We start from the raw sequence: 22,795 nt of genomic DNA, 5'->3' as shown, positions 1-22,795 counted from the left end.
AATTGTACAAGGTAAGTAGTTACAAAACAAGAATAGAGGAAAGAAATAATGAGTTGTACAATAACAAACTAACTAAGTTAGTTAAAACAGTTAAAGCTAAACAAGAAAATAGGTAACTAAATAATGTTAGTGCAGATATCAGCTAACATACTAAACGCCCTCCCTTTATTGTGTTCTTTACAGAAATGCAGTATCCCTGATTTTTTTTTTGGTGAATAAGAATCATTATATTGCTCAAAATCAATCATGTACACTGTTGGATTTCTGTTGGAGTTATCTACCCCTATATGACTTCCACTCCATATACCTAACTTATATCCATGTATCTAACTTTACAACTTTTGAATCCAATCATTATCTCTATCTTGTTTCCCCTTGCACATTAATACAGTAAGTTTCAATTTCAACTCTGTTTTGATTCTCTCTAAAGTATGATTCACTTGCCAAATCTTGCATGACCACAAGGCATCATTTCGGACTCTCCATAGATGGTACACTAATGCAGAGACAGCTGCAATGCAGAATCTTCTCCTGAGTTTGCTGAAGTATTTCACCTTGGAAAACCATTGCAGTAACTTGTATAAATTCTCTGTTTGTGCTCGGCAGCCTAGCCATTCCTTCATCTTCACTAGACATTGTTTGCTGTAAGTACATTGAAAGAAAAGATGAGAAATATCTTCATTGTGATCCCCACACAGCAAACATAACTTGTCCATCTCGTACCAAAACCTACTGAGATACTCTCTGGTTCTTAGTTTCTGGTGCATAGCTAGCCAAAGTATGTATCTGTGCTTCGGAATACTACACCTCTCCCAGACATATTTACTCCATTGAACCTTGGTTTTTGGTCATATAATATTGAGTGTCCAGTTTGAACACTATACTTCAGTGCTATAAATGATGACCTGTCCATTTTTGCTCTGAACAACTCCTTAATTGCTATGATTTTCCTCCAATACCAGCTGCAATTTTGTTGCACTGGGTAAGTCCACCAGTCCATGCTTTTCAAATAGATACTATGAATCCACCTTACCCATAGATTATCCTTCTTAGATGCTATTGCCCATACATACTTTCCCAAAGCAGCTAAATTCCATTCCAATATTCTCCTGAAGCCTAGTCCTCCTGCTGATTTTGGTGTGCATACGGTAGACCAGGCAACTGCTCCTGGACTATGAGAATCAGCCACTCCCTTCCAAAGAAAGGCCCTGCAAATGGCTTCAATATCCTTCAATAACTTTTTTGGCAACACCATAATTTGAGCCCAATAAGAGTGTATTGACAGCAAGACTGAATTTATCATAATAGCTCTAGCACTATAAGATAGGTTCCTAGATCTCCATTGTTGAATTCTAGCTACCATCTTTTCTAGTATAATCCCACATTCAACATTTGTTATGCGCTTAGAACAGATGGGGATGCCCAGATATCTGAAAGGTAAGGAAGCTTGACTGAAACCCGAGGCCTGCACCACTCTATCAATCTCTAAACCAGACATACCACTGCAATAAATTGCAGATTTAGCTTCATTTGGAAAGAGTCCCGAAGTCTTAGAGAAAATTTTGAGTCCCCTAAGCATCCATAAGATAGATACAAAGTCTCCATGACCGAATAATAGAATATCATCAGCAAAACAAAGATGATTCAATTTCAAACTTGCGCATCTATCATGGAATTTATAACCTGGAGAAGAACTAACTTTAAGCATAATCCTAGATAGATACTCCATACCAAGCACAAATAATAGGGGAGATAACGGATCACCTTGCCTTAGTCCTCTTTTGGCCTCAAAAAAACCATTTAGTGAGCCATTAATCATCAGTGAAAACCTAGGAGAGCGAACACATACCATGATAAGTTGTATAAATTCCTGAGGAAACTGAAATTCAGTGAGCATTTCTTCAATAAAATCCCATTCTATAGTATCATATGCTTTCCTCAAATCCAATTTGATCATGCAACTTGGCCTACAACTTTGCCTCCCATAATATCGAACTAAGTCTTGACATATCATGATATTATGAGCTATATATCTTCCATGCACAAATCCCCCTTGATTCTCTGCAATTATTTCTGGTAACACTTGCCAAATTCTTGAGCATATCATCTTAGAGGCAACTTTATATATGACATTACAACAAGAGATGGGTCTAAAGTCACACACTGTATCAGGGCATATATTTTTGGGAATGAGTGTAATGGCTGTGTTATTAATCTCCTTAAGAAGCTTACCAGAATTCAAGAATGGCAATACTGTTGTAGTAACCTCCGAACCCACCAAGGTCCAATTGTCTTGATAAAAGTAACTGCTAAATCCATCTGGGCCTAGTGCTTTCAATCCTGGAATGCCAAACATAACAGCCTTAACCTCCTGAGTTGAATAACCTCTTGTGATATTATGAACTTGAGCTGCATTTAAAATTGGTCCAAGCTTCATAATTGACCGAGATACTGTTTTCCTGTGTACCATAGTTGTCCCCAACAAACTTTTGTAATAATCCAAGAAGGCTTTTTTAATATCAGTAGGAGAGTCTACCCAAACCCCTGCCTCAGTCTTAATAGACAATATCCTATTCTGAATTCTCCTAGCCTTAAGAGAAGCATGAAAGACATGTGTATTTTCATCACCATTAACCATCCAAGCCACTTTAGCTTTCTGAGCTAAGAAACTCAGATAAGCTTTATGGCAAAACAGAAATTGTTCTCTAGCTAGCTGTTCTTGAGTAATCAACCTATCATTGAACGGGTCCTTCTGCAATTGTTCCTGAACATCCTTCAAAGCTAACCCCGCCTTAAACTCTGTCTGTTGAATGTCCGAGAAGCCTTCTCTATTGATAGTCAAAAGCACTTGCTTCAATCTTTTTAGTTTAGAGACTACCTGAAACATTGGTGAGCCCACAACTGAAAAATTCCAACTAGTTCGTATTTTTTCTTCATAACCAGGTGCCTCTTTCCACATTCGAAAATACCTAAAAGGCTTCTTCTCCCCCTGAATCTCGAAAGAAAAATGAACCAGAATCGGACTATGGTCAAAAACTCCTTCTGGTAAGAACACAGCCTCTGAGTTAGGAAATTGGTCAATCCATTGTGAATTCACTAAGCTCTATCAATCTTTGAATACACCCTCTCCTCAGCTCTCTGTTTATTATTCCAAGTATAATAGCACCCTGAAAATTTCAGGTCTTCCAACTGACAGAATTGCAAACACTGTAGAAATTTACTTGACAACTTAGTGGTAGTCTTTTTGCCAATTCTATCTTGCAGTGAAAGAATTTCATTGAAATCACCTATCACCATCCAAGGTTCAGTGATACCACCAGCCAGGTCTTGTAAATCCTTCCATAGTTGCTCCCTGAAAGACTCAACATTATAACCATATACAAAGGTGACCAGAAATCTGCCTGTTTTATTTGGAACCTGTACAACACAGTGAATTAGTTGTGCAGTACATAGCTTGATATCCAAGGAAAAAACTCTTGGGTTCCAAGCAATTATTATCCTCCCTCTATCAGCCCAAGAATTATTGTTCGTGAAACACCACCCAGAAAATAAACTTGTATATATAGAACCCATATTCTTATTTTTCACTTTTGTTTCGAGCAGACTAACCAAGCCAACCTTCTTCGAAAGAATCAACTGCCTAATCTCCCTATGTTTTTGTTGGCTGTTAATCCCCCGTATATTCCATGTAAGTATTCTATCCATTATGTGTAGAGGGTCCTCCCCCCTCTCTTCCTGTTTTACTCCCTTGTGACAATTCAATTTCAGAATCCCCATCCAACAGACCAAATTTGTTATTCACAATCGTTTGATTAACTGTAGATGCATGTATCTTAGCTCCTTTGGTAACTGTCTGAAAGCCATCTTCATCAACTGTAGCTTTATTTGCATTTGGTTCTGAGACCCTCTGTTTTGGAACCCATTCCTGCTTGACTGCTTTATTCTTCCTACAAATGTGAGCTTCATGTCCTAGACCAGAGCAATTCGTGCATATAGTGGGTTTCCATTCATATTCCACAAAAATATCCACTTCCTGGTCCAATTCATTCCAGAAACTGATTCGAGCTGGAAATTCTTGTTTCATGGTCACTTCAATAAGAATCCTAGGATAAGCTAACCGGTCTCTGTTCCTGGTAATAGCATCAACTTGGATTGGTTTCCCAATTTGACCCACTATCTTGAAAAGTGACCTCTCACCCCAATACTTAAGATCAAGACCACCCAATTGAACCCAGGTCGGAATTGAATCAATATCTTCTTTAGAAAAATCATCGACTGGGTTCCAAGGTTTCATTATCAGAGGTTTCCTCCCAAAAAACAAATATCCTCCATCCAAAATTCTATTCCTCATTTCCATAGACAAAAATCGGATGATGAAAATACCTGATGAGAGAATCCCAACTTTGTCTACTTGATCTTTCCATAATCTCCTCACAAAGCCTTCCAGAATTCAAATTGGTGGGTTTGCACCAAGCACATAGCATACAATGGAGGATTGCTAGTAATTCACCTCGTCTGCTATGTCCTCATCATCAATTTTAACTCCTGAAATCCTCCCCTGACTCATTACACCTGTTCCTACAGTATTCTTCTCTTTGGCCCCAGAAGAAACGACATTAAGAGGATTAGTCTGTAAAATCGGAGACAAAACAGCCTTACCCATACCAACATCTTGCATGACTTGTTTAGAGGCTGATAACCAGTCATCCACATTCTGACAGATTCCTTTGCTCGATGCTGGAGTAGAACCACCGTAAGCTTGCAGAACTTCTTCACCTTGTTCATCCTCTGACATCTCCAATTCTTTAATCCCTAAAATAGCATCCATAGATCGTGTTTTGATGACTCTATCAGAGGAAGTAGGACCTGTTTTCTTGACTTTGCCCTTCGATTTTCCTTTCCCCCCAAACTTTGATCCCTTTGCCATGGCGCCGATGAGAACACCGAGAGAGAAAAAGACGTGGGAAAAAACTTTTCGATTATCAAAATAGTTAACTAATAATAGTATCCCTGATTTTGGCCCAATGTCTTTTGGTTTACTAATTGTGAATGAATTGTGCATAGAGTGTATGCTTAATGGGGTTTTATTTTCTTGTTTTTTACAATGGCTATCTATGGTGCTATATAATATTGTGTTTGTATAAACACCACAAAAGGATTGATATGTCTAAAGAACTATGAGTTGTGGTTGCATCAAGGCTATATATGGTGTTGCTTTGAACAGACTATGAAGATGGTACGATTATCGATCCCTCTTGTTGGGCAACTTTTAATAGTTGCATTATTATTTCTTCATTGTTTAGACTATTTGTCTATTTTATTATGCGATTAGCTTAAATTTAGTCTTATTTTTATAATGGAAGCTGAAATAAAAGCTTGAATATCTTTACAGTTTAGACTATTTGATTATGGGATTAGTCATTTCTTTATCATTGTTTAGACTATTTGATTATGTGATTAGCTTAAGTTTGGTCTCATTTTAATAATGGAAATTGAACTAAAAGGGTGAATATCTTCATAGTTTTGAACAGTCTAGTACTTTGTTTTTTTTTTACTTATATGTTCTTGTTTCCAAAAGGACTTGTCCTTTGTGACTAAAGAGCCTGAAACCAATTGCCTTATTACATGTCTCATTTCTTTATAACCAACAATAATTGTTGAACAAATAATTTGTCTCGTTGCATTATGTTAGAAGCCCGAAGGAGTCCGACAATGGCTGGTTCTTTAGGTGGAAATGGATACGTAAATGGGGCAGCTGTAATCAGGCATATGTGAAGTTGATAAATTCTGTAATGCACTTGGTGGCAATGCCCTTTTTCTTTCCAATTGTCTAGGGTAGTTGCATCCAAAATTTGTTTTTTTTTATTTGTAAATATCTCATTGAATTGAATGTATAAGTTTTATTATTTTAATCTATAAGTTTTTAGATTTGTATATAAATATTTTATTTAAATTATAATTTTTTAATTTAAAAATATATATAAATTAATTTTTTTAAAATTAAAAATATAACTTTTAAATGCATTTATTGCGCTCTAAAAACTTTCTTTTACTACATGTGAAGAAAGCCCTAAAAAATTTATTTAAAGGTATCTTACAGGATCATTAAAAACATTTACTGCGCACCCTAAAAACATTCTTGTAGAACTCGCAACGCGCATCTTAAAAACCTTCACTTTTTAAGACTCTTAAATAGAAAGCTTGCGGAGGACACACCCTTAAAACTGCGAGCCCAAAAAAAACTTTTTTTTTGGTAATATAGTAAGAGGTGGTTGGATTTTCTATATTAATAAATATTTATTATATGATTTATCTTATACAGATAAAAAAAATTATTATATTCGAATGTGTATATATGTATTATTATATATAAATATTACAAATATTTTACCATAAGTATATGATATATTAAGCCGTATATTCAACTACCAATATTTTAGTAGTATAATATTGAAATACTTATATTGTTATAAAATATTAGTAGTAAAATTTTCAAAACTTAATAAATAGAAATTAAGTTTTTGCTACCAAAAAATTAGTAGCTAAAAATTTCAATTTTTGCTACAAAAATAAAATGGTAGCAAATAATACATAAAGTAGTCAATTTTATATTTTTGGCATCAATAAGTTTAGCTACCAACAATAATTGGTAGCAAAAATTATAAATTACCTATTAATAAGTTTGGTAATAGAAATAGTTGGTGTTTTATTTTTGGATTTTGCTATCATAATTTAGTAGTAAAATATAACTAATTTCTACCAATAATATTAGGTAGCAACAAATTACTTTTCTTGTAGCCATTGCCCAATGCCATAGAGCCCCTCATATTTTATTGTTGATCTTTGAGAGAATCCTTGCTAAGTTGAGCGTGAGAGTAGGTATCCTCATCTCCAAGAGGTTTTTCTCAAATATCACAAAACTTGATGATTGAATTATTAGTCCAGTCATTTATAGATTCAATCTTATTAGACCAGTCCCAATGGCTGCTTTAAAGTAGTTTAAATGTAAAAAAAAATTAGCTAAATGACTTAATATCTACTCCATGAGCTCCTTTAAATATATATGTATAATAGCCTAACACTAAACCCAATAAATTATATTCTAAATGTAGCTAAGTTTAAATTAGCTATGTAAACATTTTTTAATAATTTTTTTGTCCTTTTTTTCCTTTCTGTCTCCTATTAGTAAATTTTTTATTATTCTTTTTTCTTTTTTAATATGTTTTTTTTACTTTAACTATTAAATAATATTTATAAATATAATATTTAAATAATGTAAAAGAAAATATAGAGTAATTGATATATGGTATAATATAAAAATGTGATATAAAATAGAAAAAATAGAGTTTTAATGATGTATTTTAATAAATAGAGTAGAGTAATAATTGAGAATCCTCTTAATGTTATTTCATACATATACAGCCCATAACTTAAATATGGAATAAAATTTCTCAGCAAATTTTTGGATCAAACAAGGAATAAAGTCAGTTTCATTAATGACTACTAATGTACCATAATTTTTCCTTACGAGTTGCTTACTCTCACCTCCATAGTATTTCTTAAGCTTTGTGATTGATTAAAATTCTACTCCTTTATTTGCATTATTTGTTTCATCATCTTCTATTGATTGATTAATTTTAAAAAAGATTTTAGTTTTTTTTAATTATATAAGGTTTTATTGATTTTTTTAATGTTTCATTCTTTTAATAATTTTTAATAAGTATTCAATTTTTAAGAAAATATATTTAGATATTTGATATATTTGATATATTTTTATACTATATTAGTTTTTTGATGTGCAACTAAGTGGGTACTGGACACATCTGTCTAAGGACATACCCTGCACAAAATAAATAATGGTCATGAATTTTACTGCCAAAATTTTTAGAGTTTTTTTCAAAAATATACTTTTTTTTGGGTATTTTTTAACTATTTTACGATCCTTGATTTTTTTTTCAAAAATACTACCATAAGTTTTTGGAAAATATGTTTTTTAAAGTTTGATATTTACAAAACTACGGTATCAATGAAACAAATAAAAAACAACAATAAGACAACAGCTAAACATTAACACACTGCATGCTAACATGTTTTATTTTTAAAAAAATCAAAATATATATGCAAACAACAAATTGACATCAACACAACAACATAACACATGTATATAAACTTAAACAACTAAAAATCAACATGAAAACAACTATACAAAAAATCTAAACAACAACCCCACGAAAACACAATGCAACACATTACACTTCACAACCACCTCACAACAACAACATTGAAAAAAACCCCAGAACTTGCACCCAGCCCTCACTACCCAATCAACCTTGTAATGCCCTGAATTCTCCGATGAGGTTTAGTGGCGGTTTAGTAGGCCGGGAGGACCGTAATTGTTTAATTATGTCATTAAATGAATATATGCATGTTTATGTGAATTATATTATGATATAATGATATATGCATGCATGTGGGTCCACATTTGATATATTATGTTGTTTTGATAATTTGGCCCATTGAGGGTAAATTTGTGTATTTGGGTGCATGATGTGATTTGTGAATGAGATTCCATTATTATGGAGATATATTCGAGATATTCGGCATGAGATGGTCATTTTTAGTGGATTAGCAGTTTTTTCATAACGGGATCAATTTTGGGGTAATAAGAATGTTTATTTGATAATAAATTGGGAATATTTGAGATCAGGGTGGAATTCTGGAGGTTTTGACTATAATGTCTCCGGGGGTGTTTTCGGGACCCCGAGCATTAGGTTTTATTTGATGTTACTTAAGCTTGAAGTAGCTATCAGATAGAACGTACGATAAGAAAACCTCTCGTTCTTCCTCTTTAGTTCATTTTTGCCACCCGAAGCATATTTGAAGAAATCTTGAGTTCTAGGAGTCAGAATCGAGCGAGGATCGAGGCATAGCGATCCTAGGAAAGATTAGAAGCTTCTTGACCGAAGGATTTGATAGAAAACAACCTAATCAAAGGTAATCTAAGTTTAAAGTTTTGAGTTTTTAGAGTTTCTAAGCTTTGAATTGGACTTTGTGAATTGTTGAGTTTTCGATTCATTTGAACCTTGGGTTTTGAGGGTTTTGATGCATTGGGAAGCTTGGGAACTTTGATTTGATGATTGGGGAATGTTTAGGTATGTTTTGGGGGGCTTTGGAGTGATAAAAACGTGTTTGGGAATGGCCCAGAGTTGAGGGCCGCGGCCCTGCTCTTGGGGTGTCGCGGCTGTAACGACCCGGATTTTCAAGACTCAATAATGCGGAAATATAAATGTTTTCATTTAACAAAATGTCTCAAAAACCCATAGAAAAAAAAACTTTTTAAAAAGTCGTATGGCCATACTTAACATTTAGTTACAAACATGTTTTATAAAAATTAGAGTGAGCCTTGTTTAGGAAAATTACACAACATTTCCAAAAATAAAAAGGCTTCCCAAAAGGTCGGCCCACATGTACATTTGCAAGGAAGACTCTAGCGCTCACTGCTCTGCCTTGCCCTTGCTCTTACCTACAACATGAAACAACTAGGTAAGCGAAAACGCTTAGTAAGATCAACTTTCAAACAAAGCATGTAGAGAATTAGGGTTACGGACCCTACACAATCAATTTCAAGAACGCTAAAGCGTCCTGGCAAACTTATGGTCATGCCTGATAACCAATGATAAATTAATTCGTAAATAGATAAAAATCCTGCACTCAGAAAAATCCCAGAACAAGCAGATATATTATATCACAACTATATCTTATCAACAATTATATCCCTGCACTCAGAAAATCCCAAAGCAAGCAGATATATTATATCACAACTACATCTTATCAACAATTATATCCCTGCACTCAGAAAATCCCAGAGCAAGCAGATATAATATATCACAATATAATTCGAGACCAACGCTCAACAATTTCCAACAATTCAGGCGAACGCGCCCTCCAACATAATTGCTAATCTGTAAAAGAGAACCGAATCCCCACACTAAGATCTAGCCAATAAATATTCTCATCAAGGGTAACTATCGTGTTACCTAGGGCATCGCTACATATTCAAGAGTGTAATCCAATTTACACGGTTTTACGGAGACTTCTATGTTAATCAGTGGTGCTGGTGAGCAGCTGCCCCTAGGGTGTTCAGCCTCACTCAATCTTGGCAACCCCTAGTATCTCTAGGCACTCTCACGGAATGGCCAATATTCACGGCTGCTATCCGGGAATAACTTATCATAGCACTTGCTCGGATTCTAACCGTCCAATGATTAAGTAAGCATGAGGGCCCCTAGGTCCCATTTATCTTGGCGCCCCTAGGTTTAACCAGCTTATCCTCATCTCATGGCCACTCGTCGCGGTAATGAACCAGACATAAATAAAATCAAGCAGTGTGACGGGGATCAACCGTCTAGGATATGACGGACTTCTACCGTTCATATTTTCTAAATCAGCACTCACTAGACTAACGTCTCTAAGCAACTTTCTATGACAGCCTATGTATATGCATGTATCCCTATACTAACATACAAGACAATAATCATTTCATGTTGCAGCCATACAATATAAGTTGACTTACTTGGAGTCCTTAGCGCTCAGCAAGTTTTCACCCTCCAACGTTCAATCCAGTTACACTTAGCCAATACTGTAGTTATCCATACAGTATACTCGAATTAATTATGGCACTCATAATTCATTATTATTATTTTGGGCAGTTTGGTCATTTTAATAAAAGTCATTTGTAAGGATTTATAATCCTTATTTGGTTTTAAACCTATTAAGGAAAGGCATACAAAGTATTCGAGACTAAACCCTAAGTCTCAGGGAGACCTATCCTAAGGTCTCGATACCTAGGCTCGGGTATCACAATGGTATTTCCCCACAACCCGCTAAAAATCTTATTCTTTCAAGGTATCGCTATTAACCCGCACTTTCGACTAGTCGGTTAAAATATGTAAGATTTTGGCCGGTATTACATCCAGAAAATACAAATAAATTCCTTAATTATTTTTAAAGAAAATAAACTCTTTAAATTTTCCTTTTAGTTTTCTTAAGGTTATAATATCTAAAAACCGATTTAAGAAAATTGCTTAATTTGTCTTAATTAGGAAAACCGTTATAAATTTCTCATCTTGACTAATTAATTTTCCAAAAGCAATTAATCAATTTTTTTACTTACTAGAAAAATAATTCATTTAATTATTTTCTCAAAATATAGGGTTTTAAACCCTCTTTTAATTTATTAACTATTAATAAATTAAATCTCTTATTTTTAGAAAGAATAAAAACTCTTTAATAAAAATAATTCATTTAAACTCAAAGGGGTAATTTTAGTGAAAATATGATTTCAAGACTTACCAATTTATATATTGAAATAAGCAAAATTTTACTTTTTACCTTATGTTCCAAAATCTCATTTTTACACTAAGTGTGAAAAACCTATTTTTCACATTTTTAACTACATACTTCGTTAGTTCACAACTTGAAATTTACTTACCCAATTGTTACCAAAATTTCCCAATTCCATTTTTGTTATGCCATTTAGGTCTTTGTAAAATCTTAGGTCAAAATGAGCATTTTTTATTGGTGAAATCATTTTCCAACAATGAGGTAAAAATGACATTATTTTCAAGTCCTTCTTTTTTTCCAAACTTTGACAGTTAATAACTTTCAAACCGTTCAATATTTTCTTACCAAATTTTACAGTGGAATAATAGGTTATGCCAGAAATATGTCCACAAAATTTTAGAAAAAACTGGGTTCATTTTCCCTATACAGTGGCTGTCCAAACTTAGTTCCGAAAATAAGAATACGAAAAAATAGTTTTTTACCTAAACTTTGAAATAGCATAACTTACTCATTTCTAAACATTTTTTAGTGTTTCAAAAGCTCAATTTTATGTACTCAATCTCAACAACATCACAGTACAATTTAATTTTACAAAAACAATATACAGTGGCTGCTTGACCCTTTGGAAGTCACAGCTCAAAACATGTTTTGTTTTAGGGTATCCTACAAAACCCTTGGGGGTTTTGGTTCCCATTTTCAAAAATCAATACACATGCATCATAAAAATTATTAAACAACTACCATAACCTTATTACATCACCAACAAGAAACTTTAAGCATTAGATATACAAAATAATGCTTAAAACTAAAATCCCTACAACAAAATCATCAAAAGTAAACTTTTTACCTCTTTAGTGTTCTTGCTTAAGTTTTGGACCTTCCTATAAGCTTTGACTCCTTCAAAACCTTTCAAAAACCCTAACCAAGTTCCCCCAACAACATAGTTAATTAGCTATTTGAAACTCTATGCTTAAAACTTTACAAAAGCCTAGATTAGTGAAACTTTACCTTAGGGAAAATACTTCCTAGACCAAGACTTAGCCTCAAAGTTTCCTTGGTGTTCTTGGGGTTGAAAAATGGAGAGAACACTTTGAGAGGTCTCCAAAAATCAGATGAGTGAATGAGAGAGAGTGTGGGGATCGGTTTTGGGGGTGAGAATAATTTATACTATCTAATTTAACCTAAAAACACTCAAGTGTTTTACTCCCACTTGTCCACTTGACTTGTTTTGTTCACATCTTTAAAAAGAGTCACATGGCCGGCCACCATTTCCATATATGATCATTTCATTTTTTTTTTTTTTTAATAAAGGTTAATAAAGGTTTCATAAGAAGAAAAGTCCAAATTGGCTTTTGACACCTTTTTTCGCTCTTATTAAGTTTTAATCACCAAACTTAACATTAATTAATTAAATTAAATGTCTCTCACATTTAATTTAATTAATCACATAGTAAAATTTAACCTAAGGTCCATTCATGGAATAAAATTCCCCATTTCGGTAAAATTAGGCATTTAACACAAAATGCCCTAAAATTTCCATTTTCTTTTAGGTTTATTATTTTTGACCAAACTTTAACTTTTATGAATGTATTTTATGCCCAAAATATAATTGCCACGATTTTTCATTTTATTTTCCGAGATTTTTACCCGATCAGGGTTTTTGTGTCGGTCCAGGACCGAAAGTCTTATCTTGACTTTTAAAATCACAAAATTCATATTTTGGCTAGCAATAACTCATGGAATACTTACAAACAAAATATAATATTATTTAAAATAATATTCTTAACCCGGAGGAAAAATCCCGACCCGAGTCGTTTAAAGGTACCCGAAAACGTAGGACGTTACAGCGGCCCTGCCTTGAAGAAGCAGGTGGAGTTTTTGTGCCTGTTGGGCGCCGCGGCCCTTGCCTCAGGGAACTCTTGGGGCCGCGGCCCAAGGTGCTAGGGCCGCAGCCCTTGCCCAGTTTTCGCCCCATTTGCTCGTTTTGACCCCGGGAACCTAGTTTTAGGCCTTGGGAGTGTCCTTACTACTTGGATTAGTTTGGATTGATATCTTGGAGGCTAGATATTGGTTTGAGAACTTTTTATTATCATGTTATTGATGGTATCCTATAATGTGTTATGATTAGGTAACCGCTAAAGGACTAAAAGCTAAACCGTTCTCAAGGGTCGTTCTTTTGTTCATTCTAGCTCGAATCAGAGGTAAGAAAACTGCACCCCAAATGTGACATGCATGGCTATTCATGAGGCATGTTGGATGTATAAATGTGGACATGAATTGATTATGGAATACTTAGCAAATGTTGCTCACTTATGCATGGTACTGACTCATTAGTCAGATTTGGCAAAGGTGCTAGTATCAACTGTGAAGTTTTGACTCATTAGTCAGGTTCGGCAGTGGTACTGGGCACTGGTCACATTGCGCTGACTCATTACTCAGGACGGCCTTAGCATGTTCAACGCAAGCCAATAAAGATTAGATCTAATCGACTTTCTGCATTGAATGACTCAAAGAGCATTAATGCTGGACCGACCTCAAGGTCGATGAATAATATAAGCGCTTGAAGGCTAGTGGCTTACCTAGCAGCCACTTTTCCACTTGAAATAGTGACTTGCTTGTCAGTCACTCAGTATGGTTTACCAGAACCTATTGAAGGCTAGTGGCTTACCTAGCAGCCACTCTTCCATTTGAATTAGTGACCTGTTTGTCAGTCACTCAGTATGGTTTATCAGGACGTCAAGTGATATTCACTCATCTGTTTGAAAGCTATGAGCTCTGTGTGATTATAATGATAATCATTTGATGATGTTTACATATAATGTTATGTTTTCTTGCTGGGCTTTGGCTCATGGGTGCTATGTGGTGCAGGTAAAGGAAAAGAAAAGCTCACCCAGCCTTGAGTGGAGAGCTTAGGAGGTGATGTGTACATATGCGGCCGCTTGACCACCACGGCCAAGGAGTTCTCAGAGGAACTAGGGGGTTTACCCTATTTTTGCCGCTTAGGTCGGCGGGGTTTGAACTTTTGGAATAGTAATGACATTTTTGAGTTGTAAATAACTTGTAAATGTTATTGTGGGCCCATGAACAGTTTTATGTATCAATAAAACATATCCTTTCCTTCTTATTGGTTTGCACCTTAACCTGTTAATAACACTTAGAACACATTTTAACCAAAGGACTCAGGCAATGAGTCAAATTTCCGGTTCACCGTTCACCGTAACTGTTCTGGGGTAACCAGGGCGTTACAAACCTTGTACCCAAAACCCCTAGCCTCATCCTCACTCAAGCCCCAAAATCGAGCCCAGGTGCATCCCGTCCCAAGCTCTGAGCACCCCTGAGATTCGCAACCTCATCCTAGCTCCGAGCTCTATCGTCCATGCACAGACGCGATTCCACTTGTGCAAGCCGACCCGACCCAAACCTCTGCGCAAGCCCAGGACCCCTCACCTCTCCCCATCTTAGCTCCAATTCGTTAGATCCCCAAGCACCTATCCTTACTGCGCGCAAAACCAGCCTCTGAGTTCCCAATCAGAAAGCCACATACCCAGCACCCAAAACGTTGATGCCAACGCTGAGTCTCTCCCACACTTCGTCGCAACCACCATCCGAGAGTCCCTTCGCGCGAGCCCCTCCACCAGCACCCACACATCCTTGCCGACTTCCCACCTGCGAGAGCACCGCCGGAGCCAGAGAGGAGAGACCGTAAAAATGAAAGAAAAAAACAATGAATAGTAAAATGTTAAAAAAAACGTGCATCCGTATAAATGTTTTAAAAGTGGCTTTTTTATCACTTTATGTAAATATTCCTTTTTTTAATATGTAATTATTTAATTATTATGAATACAAGAGAAATCTCTGATACAATACACGTTTTGTGTTGTACCTACACCCAAATGGTGGTTTTCCACGTGTGGATCACTATAATTTCAATTTTTTAATGACGGTGCATATTGTAGTTATTTAAAACATCATGCAAAAACTTTCAGAAATTCTGAATATTTTACAGTACCGAAAATAGAGTTCAAACAGTTTGCTGCACGTATTTTTTTATACGCATGTGAAACAACTTGTTTCTCTCCTGTTTTCAGCACTATAGATTATTTGGAATTTCTCAAAATGTTGCAAAATGTTCTCTATAACTACATTGTCATAAAAAATTTGAAATTCTAATTATCTACATGCGAAAAACGACAGTGCAACACAATGTGTTGTGCTTAAGAATCTCCCTATCAAATGTAACAAATTAGCAAAAAAAAAAAATTGGAAAAATTTACATTTAACACCATGTTTTGTATCTTATTTACAAAAATATCGTTACTTCATTTACACCAATATTTTTTTTGTTTACTTGTTTTTTGAGGTTTTCGCTGATTTTTTTTCCTTCATGTTTACCGAGTTCTCAATTTCTCTTTCTTGTCCTTAACTTCAAAAGATTTTTTCGGCCACATCTCTTGTTGGTTGCGACCTACTCTTCAAGGTGGTTATTTTGATATGTGGGAAGTATATTTTTTTCATCGTTGCTGGAGAAGATGACCAGAATAAAAAAAGACAACATTTTAGTTTCTTTTTTATATTTTGTTAACCAAAAAGTAACTAAATTTTAAACTTAAACAAAATTTAATATACCAAAAAATATATTCTTATTTTACATTTAAAAGATACCATATGATAGTCTAATTAACTTTAAAGCTATTTTTGAAACACTTCAAGTAACATTGTTAAAATATTTTTTAGGATATTGTTTGGTAACTTTTAAATAGAACATACGATGACTATATTTGGTAACTCGCTAAGTTCGTTGGTTGTTTTAAATTTGTGGCATACCCAAAAATTTATTCATATATCAAAAGGTATCAATTGGTTTCTTAAATGATTTTAAAAGCAACAAAAAAGTAGCTTTTGAAAGTAACTATGAATTATACTAAATAGTACAATTTTCTAATAAGTTATTCATGATAACTTGGAATTATAGAAGTAACTTTTTATACTATACGATAACTAATTAGTTTCTAAAATAGACTTGAAAGTAACGTAAAATTATCTTAAATAATAAGACATGTAAATTATATAAGTTACTAAAAAAGTCTTTTAAAAGTTATTGTTCAGAATACTAAATTAATTTTTATTAATAAATTATATGGTAATTTATTATACTATATGACAACTCATTAATTTCTGAAATATTCTTAATGGTTATGAAAGTGTATCTTAAATAGTATGAGAAAGTTGATAACTACCCACTTTTAGTAGTAGTTAACTAAATTAGATACTAAATATATTTAGTTGAACTTTACCAATTATTATCATGAGACTTCCCAAATTATCCTTATTTGAGAACATGGATATAAGTGTTATTGTAATGTATATTATATGTGTCATATTATAGTTAAATTGGAAATACATTCTAATTGTAGTGTGTCATATATATGTGTGTGACAACTATATTTATAGGAATGTATTCAATCTATAAAAAATTATTTTTTAAAATATAAAAATAAAGGTTTAAAAGGTAAACCATAAATCTTAAAATATAAACAACAATCATTTAAAATATAAAGATCAAGACATAAAGTCTAAACCACGACCCTTTAAAAAGTTTAGCCTCAAGACTTAAAATCTAAACCACAACTCTTCAAAATGTAAACCACAAAGCTTAAAATATAAATCATTACTTTTTAAAATTTAAACCACAAGGCTTAAAATTTAAATAACTATTCTTTAAAATTTAAACCGCAATACTTGAATTTAAACCACAACTCTTTAAAATTTAAATCACGATGCTTAAAAGTTAAACTACTTGGCTTAAAATCTAAACCACGACCATATAAAATATAAACCCTGATCATTTAAAATCTAAATCACGACTCTTTAAAATTTAAACCACTAATCTTCAAAATTTAAACCACACGGCTTAAAATTTAAACTACGACTCTTTAAAATTTTAAACCACGAGGCTTGAATTTAAACTACGACTCTTTAAAATTTAAACCACAAGGCTTAAAAGTTAAACTACTAGGCTTAAAATCTAAACCACGACCATATAAAATATAAACCACGATCATTTAAAATTTAAATCACGGCTCTTTAAAATTTAAACGACTCTTTAAAATTTAAACAACGAGACTTAAAATTTAATCCACAAGACTTAAAATTTAAACCACGACTTTTTAAAATTTAAACCACAATGCTTAAAAGTTAAACCACTAGGCTTAAAATCTAAACCACGATTGTATAAAATATAAACCATGATCCTTAAAAATCTAAACTACGACTCTTTAAAATTTAAATCACAAGACTTAATTTTGATATTTTATTATATTGAAATTCATAGGTATTTTTTCTAAAAGAAAATTAGAAAAAAATTATTTAATTTTAAAAATAGAATTCAATATATCTTGATAAATAAAAAGTGTCTATGTAACATATTCTTGGTTTAATAGTTTTTATTTTTTTAAAAAGCATAAGATTATCATATTAAAAAAAAAACTGTAGACAATGTTTTGGTTAATTTAAAAAAAAATTATGTTTATGTCATTCTTTTATAATATATAACACTGTTTATTTATTTAAATTTTATATGGTAGTTGAAAAAAAAAATTAATACATTTTCTATATAAAACTAAGCAAATATGCATTTTACATTGTTTTTACCTAATATATTATAAATGATATAATTTATAACTTTTGTTTCACTGGTGATTGTTGGAACAAATATTTGGATCAGCTTGGAGTGAGAAAATTAACAAAGGATAGAATAAGAGTTTTTATTAAAAAAAAAAAAAAGTTGGTATAAATTGAAATATTTGAAAATTAGGGTAGTTGCGAAAGGGGCATTCAAAAACTGGGCATGAGGTGTAATTTCCTCTAAATGGTTAGATATCATAATATAACTTAAAATAACTAATTGATATAATAAGATGTCTATAATTAAGTTTTGGAAGTAACCAAAAAGCATTGAAATAATATGATCTAAGAATAAAGCTTTTTTATGTATAAAAAAAATGACCAATTAGTGGTATCTTATCATTATTAAAAATAATTAAAATATAATTTTTTACAACTCAGAAAATATAAAAATTTCGAGTAGTGGGAATTCTCAATTTTTTTTCAACATCTAGTATACTATGCTGATGTGGCACGATATAATGGGAAAATAAGTTGTTTTAAAGTATTTTTGGAATAAATTTATATTTTTAAGGCATTTATGTAAATTTTCTCTATTTTTTTCATGTTGAAATGACGTTTTTTTCATTCTTATACCTTTTAGTGTCCCACGGCAACAACAGTGATATTATTTACTTCTTAAATACAAATAATTTTTCTTTTAAAAAAATAAATCCAATTTGCGTAGAAATCCAACACGAATAGTAAAGTTCAAGAGAACATAATTTAACTCATCCACACAATTATGTAGACACCAATATATTAAACATAGATAATGCATAAATTGATACATATATGCATAGATAGCTCCCTATGCACCATTATTACAATCACACTTAGGATATTTATTATACCAATTAGCATATGCATCCATAAGTGGGCATAATGATCATACAATAAAAAAAAAAAGTACAGTTTACGAAAATCCACCAGCCTTATTGAATAGAACTTCGATGCTCCAGTCCGCAAAGTTCTATGCTCTCGGTCTAGAACACCACACTCAACTACTCCTGAAAGATAGGTGAGGAAACAAGACTTAATAAGGATTATTATAAACAAAAATCATCAGCTAGTCAATTATATATATATAAGGAAATATTTAAATCAAATATTAACCAAATTAGAAAAAAGTTTGGTTGAATTAATCATATTTTTCTCTTACCCAATATTTATTTATCCTGTAGGGTAAAATGAGTAATTTGGATGTTCTCCACATCCCTTTTCTTAAAGTCGCCATGGTTTCTATTAGCAAAAAATTTACCCCAGTTATAAGTCTTGTATTTAGGGGGCTCTCCGTTCAGTAGTTCTTCCAAGGGCTTCACCATTAGGTCTTGTCCTGGGGCAAAGAAGAATGGAAGTGAAAACCTCGCCTTCTGAGTATTCACTACTGCCCTGTGCTCCACGCTCTCGATCTTGCCATTGCTCCAAACCTGTTCAACAAACCCATTTTAATTTCGAGAAAGGCTAAGGGCACCACTGGTACTCAATACCACAAATAGGTGATATACTATTATTGGTGCAATCCAATTTTAGGTCTCACACATTTGAATTTAATAAATATTATGAAATATCAATGACCAATCATATAAATTACTACCTCATATAGTGTTTGGACACCTTAAGGTGCAAATTAGCAACTCTCTTTAATTTTTCACCCATCACTAAAAGCCGTAAGCAAATTGGATTGCCACGTGTCAATCATATTATTTTGACACAACATTAATCAAGTTAAAAGGAACTTCTTCTTCTTTTTTTGACGAAAATTTCTTTATACTATTTAAGATAAGATTATAAAAGATAATGATGTCAATAAAATATTAATATATAGTTTGACAAATTTGCATTCATAAAATCAATACTACTTAGGGGTACGAGTGCTCAATCACATTTTATGCGGTATAATAATTTCCCAAAAATATATTATGGAGAAGCTATATTTATAAATACATCTTTCAATAAATTAAAATATATATTTATTTATATCTGTATCCCATATATTTTTTATATTTGGTTTTAGTTGTACATTTTTCTTTTATAAAAACAAATAATAAAAAAAATTATGCACATTATTTATCAAAAATTAAATTGTTTTTTAAAAAATTACAAATTTAAATTGTTCTTGATTAAATAAATATTTAATAAAAAATATAAAAATTTAATACAAATCCCAACTATAAATTTATGAAAAATTATAATAAACTTACTGTTACATTATATGATCTTCGTAATTTTTTTATGGTTGTGTTGTTATAAATTTTAGAGATTACAAGAACTCAACAAATAAAATAGAATTAATAATTTAGAATACTATATTTTAGTAATTATGTGAAATCTGATATGATATTAAATTGTGGGAATTATAATACTCACAGTACACCACAAGGACTAACTTGAGATTCTAATACATAGTTGACAAAATTGTACCTGAATAAGATCCCCAATGTTAATGATGAAAGCATTAGGAATGGGTTTGACTGGGATCCACTCCTGGTCCGATTTCCTCCTAACTTGAAGTCCTCCAACAGAATCCTGGCCTAGAATGGTTATGCCAACGGAGTCCTTATGGCGACCAACTCCTAGAGCCAAGTCAGGGACAGGACATGGAGGATAGTAATTGAATCTAACCAGGGTCATTTGCTCTTTAAAGAAGTCATCAAATCTGTTCTCAGGCAAGCCCAAACTTTTTGCAATAAGTCCCAACAATCTGAAAGCTAGTTTGTTCATTTCTCGAGCGTACTCTTGACACACTTCTCTGAAAACACAAAAATAAAAAAACCATATATTATTATACATGTTGTAGTATATATCGATCTCCCGCATAATTATTCGGTAAGAATAAAAATATATATACGAAATTCAAAATCATTGATTAATCAACCATGTATATATATATATATATACGGTCTTTGTAATATGATGATCATAAATGAAAAAAAAAATTAAAGTAATTTACCTAAGTTCAGGAGGGTTATCAGGCCACTGATTAGTGAGAACCATGACCTCCTTGTTACCATCCTCGTATGAAGTTGGCCACAAAGTCTCATCTTGTAGAAAGAAGTTAAAGACTTGTTTCCAGTCCCTGACGTTCTTAGTATGAGGATAGTCATGGAACCCGGCGGGGTTGATCTCGTCTCGCTTCACTTTCCTCTTCTCCTCTTCGGGTAGATTGAAGAATTTGAAGGCCAATTCTTCGATCTTGGCGATCAGTTCATTGGAAACTCCATGGTTGACAACCTGGAAAAAGCCCCATTTCTCGGCAGCGCCACCAATTCTGGGCACAATGTCCTCGTCTATGGAAAGGTCAATGACAGGGATTTCTTCGTCGTTGAGGTACTCATGAGGGATTACGAGCTTTGGTCTGTGCTCTTCCTCTTGAATGTACCCGGGATCGATTATTGCTTCTCCCATGGCCGGCCGGCAGCGAAGCGAGACAGAGAAACAAACCTTCACGTACTTAGGAGAGGAGTGTTTTAAGCTTGAGTTTGTGATATTATTATTAGCTAAACGTTATGCCTATTATATAGATTGAATATCCCGAGTTTTTTTTTTAAATTAAAAAAATTAATTAATTTAATTTAATTTATTTAATTTAGGTGGACTTAACGTGCCCATACTTACCGCAAGTATCACTACCCACGCAGGTATTGATTTTTTATTTTTTAAACTTAGAAGAGGATACGTTATAAGCAGTCACGTAATAAACAACACAAGTAGCGGCACACAGATGTTATACGACAGGTTTGGCAGCATAGAGATAACCCAGAACGTGGCAGTACAACTATAAAACTGCTGGACTACAAGTGTGGGGTGAGGTTCATTTTTTCTACATTTAGACTAAAAAATAATAATAAAAAAAAAGTTTATACTAGTACACATGTTTTGTTTTATTATTTATTTTAACTCCTTGATTGGACAAATTATTTATTAATCTTATGCTTTATAAAATAATTTAAATAAACTACTAAACTTGAATTTGGTGAAAACATTTTCAACTAAAATTATAAATAATTTGTCAAATTAATTATTGATAACAAAATCACAATCATTTTATTCAATAGTTGTTTTGTTATATTCAAATTTTTTTTCATTTCTTCATCAAAATTGGTTTTAGATGTCTATTTGAATCATTTTACAAAATACTCATTCTAAAAAGTAATTTGTCAAAATATAGAGTCTAAAAAAATATAAAAAAAATGTGTAATTAAAGAAAAAAAAGTGTGTGACTTGAGTAGAAAAAACACTATATGTTTATAAATATGGAGAAATATATAAAATTAATTAAATAAATGGTTTATGCCTTTTCGGACCCTGTGTTTTTCCCCATTACCTGTTTGGACCCTGTGTTTTGATAAATTACTTTTTGGACCCTATGTTTTGGAAAATGGTTAAAATAGAAGCCTAAACTCAATTTTAATGAAGAAAAAATTGAATATAAAAACACAATTTTTAAGCAGAATGATTTTATTTTTGTTCTGAATTGTTAGTTTGATAAATTATTTGTGATTTTAGTTGAGAAAACATTGACCAAAATCAAATTTAGCGTTCTATTTTAACCATTTTATAAAACATAGGGTCCAAAAAGTAATTTATCAAAACACAGGGTCCAAACAGGTAATGGGGAAAAACACAGGGTCCAAAAATGTATAAACCCTTAAATAAATAAAATTAAAACAAATATTAAAAATAAAAATTATCTCATATCATATGATTTTAATGATGATTTGAAGGTTAAACAAGATATTTATCACTCAAATTATTACTAATACTTGAATCGTGTCCTCCTAATTTT

General features: G+C 32.6%; 2 protein-coding genes across 2 annotated transcripts; both read right to left on the bottom strand.

The window, feature by feature from the left end:
* Positions 1 to 332: 332 nt before the first annotated feature.
* LOC133822358 (uncharacterized) lies at positions 333 to 4,351 on the bottom strand. The gene is made up of 5 exons (XM_062254660.1): positions 3,756 to 4,351; positions 3,610 to 3,664; positions 3,222 to 3,417; positions 837 to 3,060; positions 333 to 642 (listed from the first exon to the last, which is right to left on the bottom strand). Exons 1-5 carry the CDS (start codon positions 4,349 to 4,351, stop codon positions 333 to 335), a joined length of 3,381 nt encoding a protein of 1,126 aa, XP_062110644.1.
* A 14,360-nt stretch (positions 4,352 to 18,711) lies between these two features.
* On the bottom strand, positions 18,712 to 21,505 carry LOC133798097 (flavonol synthase/flavanone 3-hydroxylase-like). The gene is made up of 4 exons (XM_062236290.1): positions 20,960 to 21,505; positions 20,431 to 20,758; positions 19,169 to 19,436; positions 18,712 to 19,016 (listed from the first exon to the last, which is right to left on the bottom strand). Exons 1-3 carry the CDS (start codon positions 21,412 to 21,414, stop codon positions 19,176 to 19,178), a joined length of 1,044 nt encoding a protein of 347 aa, XP_062092274.1. The 5' UTR covers positions 21,415 to 21,505; the 3' UTR covers positions 18,712 to 19,016; positions 19,169 to 19,175.
* Between the last annotated feature and the right edge of the window lie 1,290 nt (positions 21,506 to 22,795).

The sequence above is a fragment of the Humulus lupulus genome, chromosome 1 (assembly GCF_963169125.1).
Source record: "Humulus lupulus chromosome 1, drHumLupu1.1, whole genome shotgun sequence".
Taxonomy (NCBI): Eukaryota; Viridiplantae; Streptophyta; class Magnoliopsida; order Rosales; family Cannabaceae; genus Humulus; species Humulus lupulus.
This window is presented reverse-complemented; position numbering and strand designations above follow the sequence as displayed.

Excerpts from the sequence above, each read along its gene's own strand:
- LOC133822358 (XM_062254660.1), bottom strand. The coding sequence starts at position 4,351 with ATGAGGAATAGAATTTTGGATGGAGGATATTTGTTTTTTGGGAGGAAA. Across the intron at positions 3,061-3,221 it reads GACTACCACTAAGTTGTCAA|AGGCTGTGTTCTTACCAGAA; the intron begins GTAAATTTCTAC and ends TTCCTAACTCAG. Across the intron at positions 643-836 it reads TTATATGACCAAAAACCAAG|CAAACAATGTCTAGTGAAGA; the intron begins GTTCAATGGAGT and ends ATGTACTTACAG.
- LOC133798097 (XM_062236290.1), bottom strand. The coding sequence starts at position 21,414 with ATGGGAGAAGCAATAATCGATCCCGGGTACATTCAAGAGGAAGAGCAC. Across the intron at positions 20,759-20,959 it reads GATAACCCTCCTGAACTTAG|AGAAGTGTGTCAAGAGTACG; the intron begins GTAAATTACTTT and ends TTGTGTTTTCAG. Across the intron at positions 19,437-20,430 it reads ACATTGGGGATCTTATTCAG|GTTTGGAGCAATGGCAAGAT; the intron begins GTACAATTTTGT and ends TTTGTTGAACAG.